Source organism: Canis lupus, chromosome 16 (assembly GCF_011100685.1).
Source record: "Canis lupus familiaris isolate Mischka breed German Shepherd chromosome 16, alternate assembly UU_Cfam_GSD_1.0, whole genome shotgun sequence".
Lineage (NCBI taxonomy): Eukaryota > Metazoa > Chordata > Mammalia > Carnivora > Canidae > Canis > Canis lupus.
Genome location: NC_049237.1, coordinates 1,641,760 through 1,661,383, shown reverse-complemented (window position 1 = coordinate 1,661,383; position 19,624 = coordinate 1,641,760). Strand labels below are relative to the sequence as shown.

The following is a 19,624-nucleotide window of genomic DNA, read 5'->3' as shown; positions in this document are numbered from 1 at the left end:
CTTTAATAAGTATCCTCTGTTGATTTTCATCTTGCATGTCCAAAACGATTATTTCGTAAACATGTTCTTCCGTGATAGTTTCAGTGTAAGATTGCCACGTTGCCATAGGTGAGAAAAGTTTGGCTCAGTGGTACTTGCTGAGTAAATGTTTACTGATTTGTTTGAAAACAGTATACCTTTTTTTTTTTTCCAGTTCCAAGAATCCAGAAGAAGCAGAGCTAGAAGACACGCTCAACCAAGTGGTAAGGCGCTTCTTACTAATCACTCTGGTTTCCAGTAGCAGTTTATCTCCCAAGTTTTAAGGTTACTTGTATAGGGCATCTGAAATGTGAAAATTAATAGGATCATTTATTTTACTTCATATCTATGGTTTTACTCCCTAAATTGAGTCATTAATTTTAGCACTCGTACTTTCCTCATTAGTACTAAGTCTAGACCAACTTAATATGATTAAAGGGGTTGATGAAAATATTTCAAGACTGTGGATGGTATTTTTTTTTTACCACTGTAAACGTTGGCACACAGGCCAGTCAAAATAAAGCACCTGTGTCGGCTGCCGGCGTGTGTTTAGTGCATTAAATCTGCTCTCTTGGTGACTTCACTAGATGGTGGTCTTCAAGTATATAGAGGATAAAGACGTGTTTCAGAAATTCTACGCAAAGATGCTGGCCAAAAGACTCGTACATCAGAACAGTGCCAGTGATGATGCCGAGGCGAGCATGATCTCAAAATTAAAGGTAAATTTGATCATGTCCTGAGAAAAATCCAGTTTTTAAGTCATCGTGAAAGATCTTAGCTGTTGCAGGTTGTCAGTGGGCAGAGTCGCTAGTCTAGGTAACAAAGAGTTTGTATGGAATGAGCCCCGCTGCTCCGCTACAGGGGGGTTGTGACCGGTCAGGCCTCCCCTCCCTGTTTCACATGCTTTGCCAACCCATCCATGCTGCTCTTGGAGGGGCCTCCTGTCCCGTCAGACCCGGCTGTGCCGTGCTCACCACCGCAGCATCTCCTACTCCGCACATTCGTCCCCACTCTGTCTTCACACACCAGAACCACTCAGGGTGGCTCAGCCCACCTGCATGTGGTTGGCTTTGAGTTGGTTTGTGTTTGTTTTGCTCTGGGTTTAGTTCACTGTCTGCGATTGTACCTGCAGGAAGACAGCGTTTTACTTGATCGTTGAGCAGTTATTTCATTATCCAGCCACCTCTGCGCTGAGCTTGTGCCTGCTAACCTGTTGAGTGCTGTGATGTGTCTTAGACCTATTTCACTTCGACTGAAATTAGTTATGTGGGTATATTATTCTGCTCAAACTGCCGTAACAAAACACCATGGACTGGGGGCTTTAACACTAAAAATTTATTCTCCCAGTTCTGAAGGCTGGAAGTCCAAGATCCAGATGCTGGCTGATTCGCTTTCTGGTGAGGACTCTCTTCCCACCATGGTGACAGCCGCCTCCTCGCTGTGCTCCAATGTGGCGAGGAGCAAGAGCAGACTCTGGCCTCTTTTTACAAGGACCCTAATCCCATCAGGAGGGCTCTGTCCTCATGACTGCATCTGGCAATCATTTCTCCAAGACCCTACCTCCCAATACCATCACGCTGGGGGTTAGGGCTTCAGCATAGGAGTTTGGGGGACACAGAGTTCAGCCCCCCAGTAGTGGAATAGAGACATAAAATAGGTCATCTGTGTGTTCTGTTAGACATCCTTGCTCCTAGATGCTCAAATGAAAGTTACTGGGTGAAAAAGACTTAACTGCTTGGCTATGGCTATATTTTGGGCAGTGTATTAATTTGAATCTGTACATATTGACCCCGTGAGATGTGGTTCAGTGTTACTCCTAGCTTAGTAGCTCTCGTACAGTTGTATGACTTCCATCAGATTTCCTTGTATACACTTCTATTTCTGTAGAAATTAATAAGATGGTTATCTGGGTTCATTTCAGCAAGCTTGTGGTTTTGAATATACCTCTAAACTTCAGCGGATGTTTCAAGACATTGGCGTGAGCAAAGATTTGAATGAGCAATTCAAAAAGCACCTGACGAATTCAGAACCGCTAGACTGTGAGTATCCACGAGCGTGTGTAAGCTGCTTTTACGGGCAGTGTTCTCAGAGAAGTTCATGTCCTTTGTGGCAAACGAGAGAGATGACAAAATACTAAGGGTGGTCAGTGCATATCAGAAATTCCGGGACAGGCAAACAGGAAGCCCGGGATCCTCCTGACTCCTGTGTGTCGTTAGGAGATGGCAGGCACAGAGCATGTCAGCCTTTCCCAGGGGCCCCAGCGGCATGGCCATCCCACCCTGGGCAGCTACCAGCTCCGGGCTCCACACAGTTTAATATTTAGTAAATTTCTTTAACCTTAGTGTGGATCCATTCTAGCTTTCTCTCTCTCTCTCTCTCTCTCTATTTTATTTATTTATTTATTTATTTATTTATTTATTTATTAATTATGAGAAAGAGTTGCAGATGGCTGTGTGGATCACAGAGTCAGACTAACCTGAGATTTCGGCTCCAGGTTGGCATGGGGATGAGGCCCTACTGGGCGCCAGGCCACGCTCTTGTTGTCAGGTCCGCGGGGTGGCACCCGGCAGGTGATGCTGACATCATCATATGGTAGTATTGTCTTTTTAAGCAAAAAATGGGAATTTTACCTTTCCCCGAAACTGAAGAGCCATTCCACTGTTAAATGTGGCAGGGATGCCAGTGGATTCCTTAGCTATGTGATGATGCAGTTGTTGTTACAATTTACAGGTTAGGTATCATACGTAGTGGGTGTGTGTGTGTGTGTGTGTTTGCAGTTGTGCGTGCTGCACAGAACACCCTGGAGTGAGCCGCTGGCGCTTGAGGCTTCTGTTTCCTGAGTTTGGGCCCCGGTGCCAGCCGTGCTGGGCGAGCTCGGGGGCCTCAGTGGACCCAAGCAGAGCGGCCCTATGGTGTCCTCAGTCTGAGCTACAAGTGAAATGAAAGACTGCCTCTCTCTGTAGAAAAAGAGTTTCTGGCTCTTTCCACCTTTTACTAATTGTACTTGAGTGAAACAGTCTCACTGAAATATGGTCAGTTCTGCCGTTCATACCGCAGCAGGGTTTTTCAGTCAGTGTGTTTCCTTCCATGCAAAGCAGCCCACGTTGATTTGAGCAGCAGCATTGTTGGGTTTCTGAGACTAACTGTGTTCCCGCACTTTCATTCCCGCCCCAGTGGATTTCAGTATCCAAGTGCTAAGCTCCGGGTCGTGGCCCTTCCAGCAGTCTTGCACGTTTGCCTTGCCGTCAGAGGTAAGGGTGGGTTTGTCTCGCATCCTGTTAACTCTGAGCAGAGATGAGTGCAGGGGTGTGGAAAGGGTGCGGGGGGCGGTGTCTGCGGGCAGGTGCCGCTCACCCCAATGGCAACCTGCGGGCCTCACGTCCGGGATGGTTTTCGATGGCACCCTCAAATGCCCGAGTGCTTCACAGGAGTCAAGCACCGGATGTTTGCATTTCACTTCTATGTCACCAGCTTTTTGTGCTGTGACCCTGGAGCACTGTGTTTACTGAACGATGCTGTGCTGCGTGGTGAGGCAGACGCTCCTCACAACGCTGTGTGTCCTTTTGTATCCTCTGATCCAGCTGGAGCGCAGTTATCAGCGGTTCACAGCTTTCTACGCCAGCCGTCACAGCGGCCGGAAGCTGACTTGGTTATATCAACTGTCCAAAGGGGAACTGGTAACCAACTGCTTCAAAAATAGGTACACTTTGCAGGTAAGGTCACCTTTCTGTTTGGGGGATGTATGGTCTGAGGTCTAAACAAGGGTACAACAAATTCTAGAACTCCAGAATTCTAGAGTCCAGCGGTGGGCGCCACGGTCGAGAGGGAGGCCTGTGGCAGAGCGCAGTTTGTGGGGCAGGTGAGCTGAGATCCGATGCTTTCTCGCTGAGGGTGACCGTTACTGACTGATGCCTCTGTCCCCTCCTCCGTGAGGCGGGGGTGCTAGTGCTTCCGCTTCGGAAGCGCAGTGACTGCTAGTGCAGTAACATGTTTAATAAGCGTTGGGCATGGCTCCTGCCTGATGCACACCAAACGTGTAGCTTCAGGGGCCGGAGTTGTGGGTACTTAGTTATGACAGCAGCCCTCTCCCTTCGGCAGGACACCTTCGTGTTAACAGTGGCCCCCAGTGCCCTCCGTGGCACCCAGTCCTGAATAGGGAGCCCCGTGTGACTACTGTCACAGTGTGCGGAGGAGAAACTGAGGCCCAGGGTCATTTAAGGCACTTCCTCGGGACCCTAGCTTATGTGGCAGAGCCAAAATTTCAGTGAATGTGGAAGCATAAATAGCGTGTATTTATGTGTGTGAAACATCATAGAAGAGAGTTGGGCGTTCTCTCCTGTGGAAGCTGGGAGAGGACGGCCTCCAGGAAGAGTCGCAGCAGGGTGGAGTCCTGACACTTTGTGTTCTCTTTTCTGTGGGGCTACTTGGTTTTTTGCATCTCCTGAGCAGAATTTGTTTCATAAATAAGTTCTTCAGACTTCGGCTGTATATTTTTGGAGGTTTTTCCACGCATGTAATTTTGCTTCTCTTTCTTCTGTATGTGGGGCCTCAAAGGCATCCACGTTCCAGATGGCGATCCTGCTTCAGTACAACACGGAAGACGCCTACGCCGTGCAGCAGCTGACGGACAGCACCCAAATCAAAATGGTATCTCCCCGCCTCCCGGCCTCCCGTGTGTGCTGCAGGCTCCTTGGTCTGGCGAGTGCTGTGGGGACGGAGGGACAGAGGACCTGGGGGTCTTCGACCTGAAATAGTGATTTCCCTTAGGATTATAAGTAATGCACATTGTTTTTTTAAAAATCTTCGTTTTTAAACTCGGTATAACATGCACATGTGAGCACATGCTTTCCCTCGTTCATTCAGTCCATCCTTCACCCTCTTCCCAGCCAGGCTTTTCCTACTAAGCCTGCATGTCACTTAATTATAGTGGTATTCTTCCTATCAGTCATATTCTTTAGTGACATTTATCTCCCATGCATAAAATTCGCCATTTTTAAGTATGCCGTTCAGGGTGTACGTAAAATAGACAAGGTTTTCACAAGGCCATACAGCCACCACCACTGTCCCAATCCCAGAACCTTTCCGTCATCGCAAAAAGAAACTCATCAGCGTTTAGCAATAACCACGTTCCTCTCCTCTCCTCTCAGCCTCTGACAACCACTAACTAACTTTCTGTCTCTGGATTTGCCTACCCTGGGCATTTCATGTCCCTGGTTGTGGTGTTTCTTTTCTGTCTGCCTTTCACTTACCATGCTTTCAGGGTTTCTTCGTGTCATAGAATATATCTGTGTTTTATTCTGTTTTACGGCTGGAATACGTTCCAGTGTATGGACGCACCACATTATGTTTATTATTCGTTCTCCAGCTGATGGGCATTTGGGCTGTTTCCCCATTTTGATCATTAGGAATAGTCCTGCTGTGAACACTCACGTACACGTTGTTGTAGGAATGCGTTTTCAGGTTTCTTGGGTATATGTCTGAGGTGTGGAATATCCGAGTCATGGTGGATTAGCTCATTGAGGAACAGCGTGGCCGCCCCTGTTCACAGGCTCGCCAGCAGTGCATGAGGGCTCCGGGCTCTGGTTTCTCCGCATCCTGACCAACATTTGCATTTCCCTTTTTTTTTTTTTTTTTTTTTTTTTTACTTTCTAGCCACGCTAGTGGATACGAAGACACCTCATTGTGGTTGTGTTCACATTTCCCATTTCCCTACCAACTGATGGTGTTGACTGTCTCCTCAACCTGACTTGACTATTTATATATGTTCTTGGAAGAAATGTCTGTTCGAATCCTGTGGCCATGCCCATGTTTTATTTGCCCTCTACTGTTGTAAGAATTCTGTATTTTTTATACATGGAGCCTCTTTTTTCATTTGTTGCTTCTGCTTTTGGTGTCCATCTAAGGAACCATTGCCCTGATTCAAGGTCAGAGATTTCCTTCCCTGTTGATTGGTAATGCCTTGTTGAAAATCAGTTGACCACAGATGGATGGGTTTCTTTCTGGATTCTCAGTTCTTTTCTAGTCACCTGGATGTCTGTCTTTATGACAATATGTCATCGTCTTGGTTGCCGTTGTTCTGTAGTAAGTCTTGAAACTGAGACCTCCAGCTGTGTTCTTTTTCAAAATTGTGTTGGCTGTTCTGGGTCCCTTGCATTCCCATAAGAATTTCAGATTTAGCTTGTCCATGGTTAGAGACTACATCACATCTCTGGATTGCTGTGGGGCGTACCTCTGCATTATCAGTAGTAGGTCTTCCAGCCCATGACCGTGAGCAGCTTTACATTCATGTAGGTTGTCTTTCATTTCATTTCTCTCAATTGTGTTTCATAGTTTTGTGTATGCAAGTCTTGCACTTTGGTTAAATTTATTCCTAAGTGGGATCCCTGGGTGGTGCAGCGGTTTAGCGCCTGCCTTTGGCCCAGGGCGCGATCCTGGAGACCCGGGATCGAATCCCACGTCGGGCTCCCGGTGCATGGAGTCTGCTTCTCCCTCTGCCTATGTCTCTGCCTCTCTCTCTCTCTCTCTCTCTGTATGACTATCATAAATAAATAAAAGTTAAAAAAATAAAAATAAAAAAAATAAAAATAAAATAAATTTATTCCTAAGTATTGTGCTTGGTGCTACTGTAAGTGGAATTGGTTTTTTTGCTGGTAGATAACAGAAGTAAAATTGATTATTGGATATTGATCGTGTATCTTGCAACCTGGTTAAACTCATTTAGTTTTTTTGAAGATTCTTTAATGTTTTTTTTTTTTATACACAATCGTGTCCTTTGCAAGTAGAGCTAGTTTTACTTCCTTCTCCTACTTGGATGCTTTTTATTTTGTCTTCTTGCCTGATTGCTTTGGCTGGAATTTCCAATACAGTGTTGAAGAGAGGTGATAAGAATAGGCATCCGTGTCTTGTTCCTGATCTTGGGAGAAAGCTTCAGCTTGTTACTGTTAAGCATGGTATTAGCTATAGGTTTTTCTTAGATTCCTATTATTAGAAGTTCCCTCTATTTTTGGGGTTTTTGTTTGTTTTTAGTGTTTTCATCATGAAAAAATGCTGAATTTTGTTAAACTGCTTCTCCATGGAGATGAAAAGGTGCTTTTTGTCTATTAATATAGTCTATTACAGTGATGGCTTTTCTTATTGTTGCCACCTTGCCTTTCTGGGTGAACCCTAGCTGGGCATGGTATAGAATACTCTTTATATGATGGTGGGCTGCATTTGCTGGTATTTTCTTGAGAATTTTTACATCTACATTCATAGGGATATTGATCTGTTGTTGTGATGTTTTTGTCTGGGTTTGCTGTCAGCAGTGATACTGGTCTCTTTGAGTGTCAGGAGAATCATTTCTTTTTCAGTCATGCCTCAAGTTGGCCCAAAATATATCTGCAAATTCTGATAACAAAATGAACTTGCCCCTTTGTGGGTGAGAGTCTTTCTCACTTCTCACGTCAGAAGACCTCAAATCAGGGTAGAGGCTCAGGCCGCCACAGGCTGTGGGGAGGGCGCTGCTTTGGCCCCTGCGCCAGGGTAGCCGGCCTTCTGCCAGGAGGAGTACTTCCTGTGGGGAGGGCTGCTCCCTCCCGGGGACACATCGTCCCTCCATCGGATTTAGCTCTCAAGTGACTCCTCTGTCCCCATCCTGCTTGAGGGGTCCAGGCTTGTCACTAGACCAGAGGCCTCTCGCTTTTGTAGCTGTAGGTTTTTACCCTAGGACCAGAATGGGGATCTCTCGAGGCAAGGGTGGGCCCGCTCTGTCCCTTGGGGTAGGGGGTGAGGGCAGGTGGCATGCAGGCATCGGGCAGATGCTGTCGTCTGGTGTCATGGGACACAGTGGTAGAAGGGCCTAGAAGTGGCCCCCCCAGCCATGGTTACAGGCGAGGAAATAGCCAGAGGCACCCACAGTGCTAAGAGTTGAGCGAAGGAAATGGACAGTGGGGTCCAGAAGCCCTCAAGCGTTGCTTTTGTGGTGATCTGTGTCCCGGATGAGCTGTCGGACAGCTAAGGGGTGAATACGTTCCTGGGGGTTGAAGTGAGGAATCAAGGTGGTTTCTGATATTTAAAACTGAGTCGTCAGTTCTTCTGACTAGGTGATCAAGGCCAGAGAGGGGCTGGCGTCACTCAAAGGAGGTGCTGGTGGCGGTAGGGGATGTCGGGACCTCTTAAGCAACCCTCTCCCCCGGGTACATTCTTCTATTTGGGCGGCTGCTGTGTGTCAGGAAAACCAACTACGGGATTGCGTGTGGTTTTTACTGCAGAGAGAAGTGCATTTTTTCTCTTTAACTTCTCTTTTTCTCTTTAACTGCAGGACATTTTGGCACAAGTCCTACAGATTTTATTGAAGTCGAAGTTACTGGTATGTTTGTGCATGTTCTGTGTTCAGCTAGAACGAAGCTGTTTCCTGACATCATGTAGTAACGGTTGTCTTCCTCGTAGGTTCTGGAGGACGAAAATGCGAATGTTGATGAGGTGGAATTGAAGCCAGATACCTTAATAAAATTGTATCTCGGTTATAAAAAGTAAGGAAAATCTTAAGTAGGTGTTCCTAGACCACAGACCCCCACCCCCACCCCCGCGTGGCTGCGAGTGGAGGCTGTGTGCGGGGTGGCCTCGGCACAGGAAGGGCTTCCGCCTCAGGATCCCAGGTGTCCTTCGCCCGACTCCCTGTCCAGTTTTGGTGGTTCCTGCTTTTGGCAGCCAGCTCCTCGGGGGCTCGCGAGTCTGGACCTCTGTGTCCAAGGGTCTTGATTTTATTTCATTTGACAAAATTTGGGAGACCAGAGGGCGGCACGGGGGCTCCTGTGACGCAGGTGTCCTGTCACTGGCTGTGGGGGAGGCCCTCCCGGAGGCGGTGGCCAGGGGAGCGGAGGCCTCTCAGGGATTCAGAACCGGGGGAAGCCCTCCACCCCTGTCTTTGGAAGCCGCAGTGATTGGTTTCCTGCGTTTCTTGACAGTAAGAAGTTAAGGGTCAACATCAATGTGCCGATGAAAACCGAGCAGAAGCAGGAACAAGAAACAACACACAAAAACATTGAGGAGGACCGCAAGCTGCTGATTCAGGTGACTCTGGCCCCGCGTCGGGTTGGGGCTGCGGCGGCGGATCAAAGCCGGTGGGTGGCGTGTGCGGTGGCCGTGGCTCGGGGTGGCCGCCAGCGGCTGAGCCAGACACGGTGGCAGGTCACGGAAGGCCCGGGCAGGGGTCCCGGCGGGGCGGCCCCCGTGGCTCCAGCATGGACCCTGGAGTGGCCCACGGGCTGCCTGCGGTGCATGGGGTGGTTGCCCGGGGCGTCTGAGGGCGGCTGTAACAGGGAACGTGCTGTTTCCCCCGTGGGTGGCGCAGGCGGCCATCGTGAGGATCATGAAGATGAGGAAGGTCCTCAAGCACCAGCAGCTGCTCGGAGAAGTTCTCACTCAGCTGTCCTCGAGATTCAAACCGCGGGTCCCAGTAATCAAGGTACCAGAGCCCGCAGCCGCAGCGCTGCGCTGATTATGTGAGAAGAGCAAAGGCGTAGCTGAGACTAGTGGAAAGAACGCGGCTTAGTCGTCCATGCCAGGTTTCTACAGAAGGAAATAGGCTTAATTTTTTAGACTTTTTGTTGGCATGTCCCATCTCCCGAGCAGCACGCACATCCTAGAGGGCCCAAGTAAGCACGCTTGTACAACCAAGACCCCAGTTCAGGAGGTTAAAACGGGACTGGCATTCCAGAAGCTTCCGCTCTGGCCGCCTCCTGGCCAGCACCTCTGCTCCCTGGAGGATGACGACCCGCCGAGCGTCCCGCCCGCGGCGGTGCTGTCTGTGGGGTGCTCGGTGTGCGGACAGGGCTTCTAGGGCTCCCACTCTGCTGTGTCCGAAGACGGGCCCCGCGTCACGTTCGGGGGACCCTCTCGTCTGTATTGTAGGCTGTCCGTCGCCCGCTTGTCCCTGCTCTGTGGTCCTACCTGGGGGGCGCCCGCAGCTCCGGGCCATCGCCTTGCCTCCTTTCTAGTGGGTTCTTGAACATAGAAGCTCAGCGGCTTTCTCTCTCTGAGACCACTCGGTAAAGAGCAGCTGGGACGGAGCGGAGCCCCCGAGGGTGGCAGTGAGAGGTGACTTCCCGACAGCCAGGGGGAGGCCCCCTCTGGGTCTTGGGGTGCTGGGAGGCCGTGCCTGGGCTGTCCCCAAAGGGCCCCAGGCGACCTCCCCGTGAGGACATTGAGGAGCTGGGTAGTTTCCTGGCTCAAGAAAGTGAGGTCGGGGCTGCCTGGGAAGTAAAGCCGCTCTGCAGGGCGCGTGGGGTGGGATGGGTCCCCGAGTGAGCCTCCAGGGGCAGGGGCACAGCCCAGGTGAGGTGGCCGGGCTCCATTCTGCTAATAAGTGTGTTTTTCTTCATTCCATTCCCTCTGTTTTTCTTAAAATAATGCCCAGAAATGCATTGACATTCTGATCGAGAAAGAATACTTGGAGCGAGTCGATGGTGAAAAGGACACCTACAGTTACTTGGCTTAACCCTTCCAGAAGGGTCTGACTGCGACCTGCAGCGAAGAGTTCCCGGTGGAGAGAACAACCCGAGTTCATAGCAGCCAGCCTGCCACCATTTGAACCTCCCTTTTTAGACCTGAGGCCAACCGCCCCCCGCTGGCCTCAGCCGGACATCAGAACTGCTCAGGATTGATACATTTCAAGTCTGTAAATATGGACACCAACGCCATTTAACCTAATTTAAGAACAGAGGGGACTCGAACCTCCCCTGCTGAGGGCTGCATGCTACTGCATCTAAACCGCTACGTTGGCTACGGGGTTAACAGCTGTCGTCCTGGCAGCACTTGGAGAGCAAGTCTAATGGGCCCACGTGTAATCTGCTATGAAAAACCATTTGTATAGTGTGTTTCATTTTTTAATGTGTGAAAATAAAGAAAATTAAAGGATTTCTGTACAAGTCGCATTTGGTTTTAAGTTTTACTAATTTCTACATGTAAATAAAAGATATACAATGATGGTGCAGATTTACAATCCGGTGTCTTGCTGTGGTCAGAAAGGCTGCAACCGGTAGGCTCCTGGCCACACTCGCTGGGGTCGCTGCGGCCTCTCGCCCCTGGGGGCCCGCAGGGTCGGCCCCGAGGAGGGCAGGTGCTGGCCCTGCCGGGACCCCAGGTTGGAGGCTCGCACAGCGGGGGAGGCTTCGTGGGGACCGCAGCGGCCTGCGGGGGCCACGGGGAGGGGTGGGGCGGAGCCTGTTGGGGCCCCAGGGTGACGGGCGTCCCCTGCCCCACGCCCCCCCAGTGATGAGCCTCCTGGTGCCCGACTCCACTCAGCACCTATTAGGACCGCTGACACCTGGAGGCTGAAGGTCCGCTCCCAGCTTCCCGTGTCTAGCGCCTCTTTTCCAGTCGCCGCAAGATTCTCAGCACGCACCGGAGAGACCGGCAGAGACCCCAGGTTGGGAGGTGCCTGGGGTCCCCACCACGGCCCTCCCCTCCTGGGGCCAGACTGGCTGCGGATGCCGCGGAGCCAAGGTGAGTGGGTCCTGGGGAGGGGGAGCGCTCGGGGCTGCTTCCACCCCACCCCCACCGGCTCCCACCCCTCCCAGGAACAGAGAACTGCAGCTGTCGCCTTCAAGCCGCCACCTCTGGGGAGACCTCCTGGGGCTTGTGCCCAAGGAACACCACCAGCATCCAGGCTGTGGGGCTCGTGATCCAAGGGAATGGGTAGGAGCTGGAAGGTGAGGCTGCAGTCAGCAGCCTGTGAGCAACCAGCCTATCCTGCGCTCTGGAGCCCTCAGTGCCTTGGAGAGAACATTCGAGAACGCGGGGGGGGGGGGGGGGGGGGCTGCAGTTTTATTTTTATTTTTTTAAATTTATTTGAGACAGAGGCAGAGACCCAGGCAGAGGGAAGAGCAGGCTCCATGCAGGGAGCCCAACGCGGGACTCGATCCTGGGGCTCCAGGGTCATGCCCTGGGCTGAAGGCAGCACTAAACCGCTGAGCCCCCGGGATGCAGTTTTAAATGTTTCCATCGCCAGGGCTTTTTAAGATGGCCCGTCCCCCTGCACGCTGGTCCCTAATTTTCCTTTGCAAGAAATTCAGATTTCACCACACCCGGGTGAAAAATCAAACAGGCTGACCCGTCTCTGAATTGAATCCCCCTTGGATGAAGCTCACTTTAGCAATCCCCATCCCTTGGCTGTCTGGGCGGCTGGATCTGATGACCAGAGCCTCCGCTCGCCAGTCCACGCACCTGTCCAGCGGCGGACCAAACGGCCCCATCCTCACAGGTGCACGTGGACTTTTTTGTAAACCGCCTTATCGAGGTGGCTCAGCGGTTTAGCGCCGCCCTCAGCCCAGGGCCTGATCCTGGAGACCCGGGATCGAGCCCCACGTCGGGCTCCCTGTGTGGAGCCTGCTTCTCCCTCTCCCTCTGCCTGGTCTCTGCCCCTCTCTCTCTCATGAATAAATAAAATCTTTAAAAAAAGAAAAAACGTTCACACTAGGAACTTGTCTTCATGACTTAGGTGCAAGCTGAAATGACACGATAGTCACTCACGGGAGTGGCGCTGGCGGGGAGGAGGGCAGCTGTGGAGCACCCGGGTGGACGTGGAAGCCAGGACTTTGCCTCGCGACGGACACGGTGAAGGCTGGAGGTTGGATAAACCAGGACAATATTGGAAAATAGTTAAGCAGCTTCTAGATGGATTGTAGTTTGCATTTTCCTCAGAGACTAAGTACCGACTGGGAGTAACTGACAAGCAGAATGTTCTCTGGCGGGGCTCTCACGGGGGCCTGCGCGGTGTTGGTCTGGCCCGGATGTCCTCTGCCCGTGGTTCCTCAGGACCAGGGGAGGCAAGGGAGGCAAGGCTTAGAGGGAGCCCCGAACTGGGAAACGGTGCCTGGAACATCTGTGCATCTTGATGCAGCACTCGGCTCCCCACATCTGTCCTCTTCCTGGGTTTCCCCTAGGTGGGGAAGGAAGCACGAGGCTCACACGCTTTCACCTCCCAGTGGGGAGCTCTGGGGGTGGGGAGAGCACCCACTTTTTGAACTTAGTTTTTTCCCCCACATCTTGGCTTTAATTGGGTGTTTAAACACCTCATAGGTCAAGCTCTGTGCCCCACCCTTGCCCCATTATAAAGCCTGAACCCGACCAGATCAAAGATGCCCTTTGTCACGTGACCGGGCGCCCGTCCAGTATTTCTGCTCAGAGAACCTGTGCTCACGACGTCGGCCAACAGGACCCGCGAGGCATGTTTCAAATCCAAGTACAGAAAGCTTGTGTGTGCTGCTCAGAATCCCTGCTCTCTGATGCATCTGGGTCTGTGGGGGTCTTGAGCAGACCTCCCCTGGGCTCGAGGACCACGCCCCACCCAGCTGTTCACACGCGGGGAGGGCTGGGCGCTCCCACCAGGACAAACACTGTGGCTGGAAGCAGCTCCTTGTCCCGATGTCCTACCGGGGCCGCTCATCGACTGGGTGATCATGAAGGAATGGGCTCCGCTCACCTGAGTGCCAAGTGGGGGATGCACCTCTGAGGGCGAGCACCAAGGGGTGGCTGCCCTTCGGGAAGCAGCAGCAGCCAACTGAGCTTATGGCGCCGTCTCCTGGACAAACATCACTGAGTCCTTCCAAACCAGACGTGGCCCAGAACACGAGCAGCACAAACGAGATTGGCAGCTGACGCCAGGGCTGTTCGTTGCAAAAAAAGCAAAGTGGCAAATAACTTTTCCGACTGGCGTCGCTACGGCTGATGCAGCCTGGACCAGAGAGGCTTATCAGTGTTTGCATAACTGGAAAGAAAGGTGGGTGGGTTTGCTTTTAAAGATTTTATTTACTTGACACCACAAGCAGGGGGAGGGGCAGGGCTGGGAGAGGGAGAAGCAGGCTCCCTGTGGGGGACCGACACAGGGCTCAATCCCAGGACCCTGAGATCATGATCTGAGCCAAAGGCAGATGCTTAGTGGAATGAGCCACCCAGGTGCCCCAGAAAGGTAGGTTTTTAATTAGTTTCACATTAAATATTCTCACATCATGTAAATCACACCTGGAGCCGGTACTCCAGAAAAGGCAGCTGTACCCCACAGACGGATGACAGCGGTCAGTCTAGGAGCCAGCACCCCATGGCCTTCACGCTCCCCCTCCCAACCCCACTTAATCTTTACTTCAAAAAAGAAAACTAGCTTGGTCACACCCAGCACCTTGGTAGTGAGGAGCTTCTGACTGCGTGTCTAACCTCCCCTGGGGTTCCGCGCCGTAGCCAGCTGGGCCTGCCGTTACTTTATACACAGAGAAGGCAGCTCAGAGGCTCTGGTGCCAGGGGACCCGCCCGCCGCGGCCTCAGGATGCCAGCCTCGGTCGCTTGCGGGAATCTTTCACTAATAGGCAATACTGAAGTTACGATTAGACAAATTGTCAATTATAAATAGGCACGTGTTACGTAGCATACACAGATTATGTAATTATATATTCTATTTAAGCTTCACAGAATGACCAAGCATCCCGGGAGCTGAATGTGAGCGTGTTCTCCCATTAGAGACGCATCCCTTTTCTAAAATCAATCCGCGGACAGATCTGTACCATTGATGACCCAACAACAGGGGGAAGTTCAAGTATTCTTTATTCAAAGTTGAAAAATGTACCATACTGCATTATTGCAAAAATTCACTGGTACAAAACACTTTGCAGCTGGTGAGAAGGCAATAAAAAGTGGATTTTTAAACTCATTACTATAAATTATTCTTACAGTACTTTGCAAATTCAGAATTTCAAACTGCATTTTATTTTTCTAAATTGCCCACAGTACTCGAGGTTCCTGAAGCTAAGGCAGCTGTTCCAGAAAGGAGGAGGGGGAGGAAGAGGTAGCAGACGTCAAGGGATTTCCATCTCTCTTTCGATGCCCACGTACTTCAGGGCATCAGCCTGGCTGTATCTGAAACAGCAGGAAAAAGGAATGAGTGAGCATCCAGCACAGGGGGAGACCCACACAACCAAGCCGCTCCGCTCAGCGTGTGTGTTAAAACATCTACGAAGGCCCGCGTGCGGACAGGCCCGGCCGTGGGCGCTGCCTACGGCGGTGGCACTACTTCTACCGCAGGGGAGACGTGCCCACACCTGTCAGCACAGCCCCTCCCGCGCTTTCTCCCCGGCCTGCCCGAGAAGGCTCGGAAGGGGGGCGGGCATGCATCACGGTGGGAGGGCAGGAGACCGTACGTCGGGCCAGGAAAGCAGCCCCAGCCTCCAAGTGAAGAACCGGAACCTGGCAAACAGGAGGCCCAAGGTGCCCCCAAGGGAGCCTCGGCTGCTGTGCACACATGAAGGGGGGTGTCCTGGGCTCCCGTCATGTATGGTATCCAGCTCGCCCTCACCCCTGCAGCACATCCCCAAGAATAGGGCTACAACACATGGCTTGTTCCAGACAACTCTGCTCAAAAGCGAAGCTTCTAAATGGGACAAATACTCAGACATGGGATTTTATGCAGCTGAAACGTCCTCTGTTGCAATTTAAATATATGCTGTCAACCTCAAAGAGCTGGACCACACTGCCACCCAGACAGCTGGCGCGACTTCCCCCACAAGGACCCAGGCGGTGACCAGGAAGGATAATGCGCCAACCGTGCCTTAACCGTTAATACTAAATACGAACAATGTAGTAAGTACTTTGGCTAATAGTAAGGAGTCTCTAAATACACCAGGGTTAGAAACAACCTCTAGTAAAAGCATGCCGCACACCCTATGTGAATACAGCGTGATCACACGGACTTGAAAATGCACCTGCAGGCGGCCCAGCAGGACCGTGCACGCGGCGGCCCCCAGCTCCTCCCAGAGGGGTGAAGAATGGGGCCCTCCACGTCCCTGTGGCGTACAGGCACGCCTCAGTTTATTGCATTTTGCAAATAAATACTTTTTAAGCACTGAAGGTTTGTGGCAACCCTGCATCGAGCACACCTGCCAGTGCCATTTCCAACGGCATTTGCTCACTTCATGCCTGTCACTGTGGTCCTTCATTCTTACAGAATTTCAGACTTTATATTAGGTGATCTTGGATGTTACTACTGTAATTGTTTTGGGGCGCCACGAACTGCACCCTCCTGAGAAGACAGATCGGATGGACAGAGGTCATGTGCCCTGACTGCTGCACCGACCGGCTGTTCCCCCATCTGTCCCCCTCTCGTCCCTGAGACAACAATATTGAAGTAAGGCCGGTTAATAACCGTACAGGGGCCTCTATGTGTTCAAGTGAAAAACAGACCTGTGACCGATTTATTTGAGAGAGTGAGGAGGGGAGGGGCAGAGGGAGAGAGACGAGAGACTCTCAAGCAGGATCCCACTGTGTACAGAGCCGGATGTGGGGCTCCATCTCACGACCCTGAGATCATGACCTGAGCCAAAATGAACGGTCTGACGTTTAACCGGCTGAGCCACCCAGGCCCCCGTGTCTCTGCACACCAGCAGCAAGGCCCAGAGCTTCATCATTTCTAGTTTCTGATTTAAAGGGAAAGCGGCAGTGGTTCCCACAGGAGAGCACAGCAGGCACAGTTCCTTTAGGCCAAAGCCTAATCCAGAGCAAGGCCGACTCCCTTCAGATCTAGGACGGCTGAGAGGGGAGGAGGCTGCGGAAGGAAAGTCTGAGGCTGGGAGGCTGGTTCGGGAGGTTTAAGGGAAGCAGCCACCTCCACGACACAGAAGTGCAACATGAAGCAGCAGGTTTTCCAGAAGACCTAGCTAAGATAACCGATGAGGGTGCTGCACCAAACAACACATTTTCAGTGTAGACGAAACAGCTTCTACCAAAGAAGCTATCAGCTAGGACTTTCAGCCGGAGAGGAAAGGTCAGTGCCCGGCTGACCCTCTCGTGAGGGGCTAGTGCAGCTGGTGACGAGGCTGAAGCTGGTACTCGGTGACCATCCTGAAAATCTCAGCGTCCTTAGCGATGATGCTAAGTCGGCTGTGCCTGTGTTCTCCAAATGGAGCAACAAAGAAACAGCGAGACAACAGGACGAGGAGTGGAGCCCAGAGAGGGACTGAACGGCCGCGAGCGAGCTCAGCACCAAACGTGAACAGACGAGCAGGTGCTTCTCAGGGACCAGCCAAGAAAGTGGTTTCCCAAGTTGGCCTCCTCCTGGTGGACACGCTGTCAAGACGGTTGAAACTACAACCGAGGACTGGGAACACGACAGCGGCTTAGCTGGTGGACCCGGCCGGGCCCGAGGACACACTGTTCTGAAGGCGGCTCTCCGGGGGGTACCGTGCACCGAGCTGCATCGCCGGCTGCAGGGAACCGCTCGTGCTGGAAGAGCCACTAATGTGGCAAACTGCACGGCAGCACCAAGTCCATCCGCCAGCAGAAAGATTACAGTTCCTTTACCGCAGTGGTCGGGACCCAAACCCACAGTATCTGAGGTACGCCTGTATCTCAAATATACCCATTACTTGTGTAGCCTAACTACCCAGCCACGCCCCGACAACCAAAAATAAGTTCCTCTAAAAAGAGATCTGACAAAGAGTAAGAAAACAGCCTTTGTCCACAGCCCAGAGTCCAGGAAGATGAAGCCCTCAGGTCACACAGAAATATGCTGTTACCAACCTGTAATCAAAAAACAGCTCTTCACCGGTCTGGATGGCTCTCTTAGCAAAAATCCCTATCCTGTGATCGCCGTTAACCATCATAACTGGAGAGAGAGAGACACAGTATCAGTGAGTTGGATGAAGACAGGCCACGGGGAAGACCTGACTCACGCACAAAGTCCACGTCAGTCCCAGGCTGCTCCAGTCCCCCCTCCCTGGTCTGCAAGCAGTTCTGTTGGGGATTCGGACTCCATCGGCACCTACCTTTTGCATAGCAGTTTGGATTTACTGAGTGATTTGCAAAACGAATTTTGTTACCCTTGCGGGTTGCATCCACCACAAAATCTAAAAAGAAGAAAAAGTAAGTATAGTCCAGTGAATAGGTTCAGTCCTAGGTCTGTAAACACAAAGTTCTGACAATTCTGGAGACACCCCAGCCCTAGTTTCTTCAGGGCTTGCCTTTATAAAGCACAGGGTGTGCATTCTTAACTTCAAGAATAAGCATCTCACATTTAAAATACCTTTTTCATTGCACTCTCTGTGGAACATGTTCACAGAGACCTCACGCGACTGTCCCTGCCCCAAGTTAACCTGATGTTGGGAGTGAATCCCCACCCCCAGCAGCAACACCTACTGCGGCCTCACCAACCTGAGATCATCATCTAGAAACCAGCTTCCTATTCCCCCCAGGCCTCTGACAACAGGCAGGGGAGCCCCAGAGAAGCTGCACATCTGGGGGCTCGAGCCCCTCCCTCCCCAGGTCAGACGGAGCACTAAGGAGGCAGGGGACACAGCAGGGAGGCAGCAGCAGCACAGCCGCAAGCTCAGGCAAGCTCAGGGCAGCCGTCTGGAGTGGCCCCAGCCTGGCTGGCTTGCCAACAAACTGTGCCAGGGAGTCAGGGATCCCAGGAGCTCATAAGGAGAAGGGGCTCCTCGATGCGTCCCGGGGGCCCCCAAGTCAAACGTACCATTGTTCAAGTTGAAGAGAAAGCTGCACATGTATTTATCGTAGACTTTCCCTCTTCTGTCTGCTTCATCTTGAGAAATAATCTAAAAAGATAGGCAGAGGACAAGACCTGGATCAGGTGATCAGGACAACCTCAGACCCCCATGAGGAACCCCAACGAATGGTCCCTACGGCTGGTGTTGCTCCCCCATTCGGCCCACATGCTGGTGTCACAGGACCAGGGTCTTTTAAGGACTTCATTCTCACAGAGAAAGGAATCGTGCTGGCAGAAAGTGATTATTAACAAGTCTCTACTGAAGAGAAGAGACAAACTGGGTGGCTTAATTCCAAAATGAAGCCAGCCCGATGGCCGTTCCCTAACTCTACGACTGAAAGCCACAGGATGAAGGACACCGTCGTCTCTAGATCCTTATCCATCAGGCTGTGGACTGAGCAGGGCACACTCCACAGCACAACTCTTGTGGCCACGACTGAAGCGCTCATTTACCAAGCGAGCCACACCTACCAGCAGGAGTTAAGTCCAAGCTGAAAAGGCATTTTTTAAATTAATTCACTTCTCATCAGACCCAGTAGACTGGTCCAATGAAATCAATCCAAAACAAAGGAAGTTACTACACACGACACCCCCGAACCCATGTGGTTCGTACGTGCGGCGCCGCCCGGGGCTGGGTCCCCCTGCCTTACCTCTCCACAGTACTCCGAGATGAATTCATTTTTCTGCACAGGGTCTTTGATGAAAATCCCCCAGCCTGCCACGTCAGACGGTGCCAGCAGCAAGTGCTAGAGAAGGAAACGCACACAATCGCATCACCGAAGGAGAGCAAAGACGGAGAGTTAGCTACGTGACAGCCCAGAGCTGTCCTCAGCCAGGTCCCAAAGTCACACAACCCGCTGCCGCCAGCAGGAAAGCTCCGAGCGCGCTGCACCAGGGCCCGGCGTCCCAGGTATGGGACAACAGTGGTTTCTTTTGTAAATAAAGCGATCTCTGGTCATACTGTGGAGCAAATGAGACCCAAGTGGTTAAAGTATGCTATTTTCTGTCTCAGGAGTTCTACAAGACGCCCATAAAAGGCGTCAACGCGAACAGTTTCTGAACAAACTAAGAGGACCTGACAAG

The 19,624-nt window shown here is 51.6% G+C and overlaps 2 protein-coding genes across 17 annotated transcripts in view; one reads left to right on the top strand and one right to left on the bottom strand.

Annotated features, from left to right (window-relative positions):
• Positions 1-10,931, top strand: part of CUL1 (cullin 1) — a 93,003-nt gene extending 82,072 nt beyond the window's left edge. For all 4 annotated transcript variants that reach the window (XM_038559272.1, XM_038559271.1, XM_038559269.1 and 1 more), the window contains 11 exons: positions 194-242; positions 606-737; positions 1,940-2,057; positions 3,193-3,269; positions 3,600-3,731; positions 4,573-4,665; positions 8,318-8,365; positions 8,446-8,528; positions 8,964-9,069; positions 9,350-9,463; positions 10,415-10,931. In XM_038559272.1, the coding sequence (XP_038415200.1) occupies positions 194-242; positions 606-737; positions 1,940-2,057; positions 3,193-3,269; positions 3,600-3,731; positions 4,573-4,665; positions 8,318-8,365; positions 8,446-8,528; positions 8,964-9,069; positions 9,350-9,463; positions 10,415-10,495 (1,033 nt within the window). In that variant the 3' untranslated portion in view covers positions 10,496-10,931. The remainder of the gene's footprint in view (positions 1-193; positions 243-605; positions 738-1,939; positions 2,058-3,192; positions 3,270-3,599; positions 3,732-4,572; positions 4,666-8,317; positions 8,366-8,445; positions 8,529-8,963; positions 9,070-9,349; positions 9,464-10,414) is intronic.
• Positions 10,932-14,574: 3,643 nt separating this feature from the next.
• The window catches only part of EZH2 (enhancer of zeste 2 polycomb repressive complex 2 subunit), a 65,646-nt gene continuing 60,596 nt past the window's right edge, over positions 14,575-19,624 (bottom strand). For all 13 annotated transcript variants that reach the window (XM_038559256.1, XM_038559259.1, XM_038559262.1 and 10 more), the window contains 5 exons: positions 19,192-19,287; positions 18,509-18,590; positions 17,805-17,885; positions 17,560-17,644; positions 14,575-14,904 (listed from right to left, as the gene is read on the bottom strand). In XM_038559256.1, the coding sequence (XP_038415184.1) occupies positions 14,844-14,904; positions 17,560-17,644; positions 17,805-17,885; positions 18,509-18,590; positions 19,192-19,287 (405 nt within the window). In that variant the 3' untranslated portion in view covers positions 14,575-14,843. The remainder of the gene's footprint in view (positions 14,905-17,559; positions 17,645-17,804; positions 17,886-18,508; positions 18,591-19,191; positions 19,288-19,624) is intronic.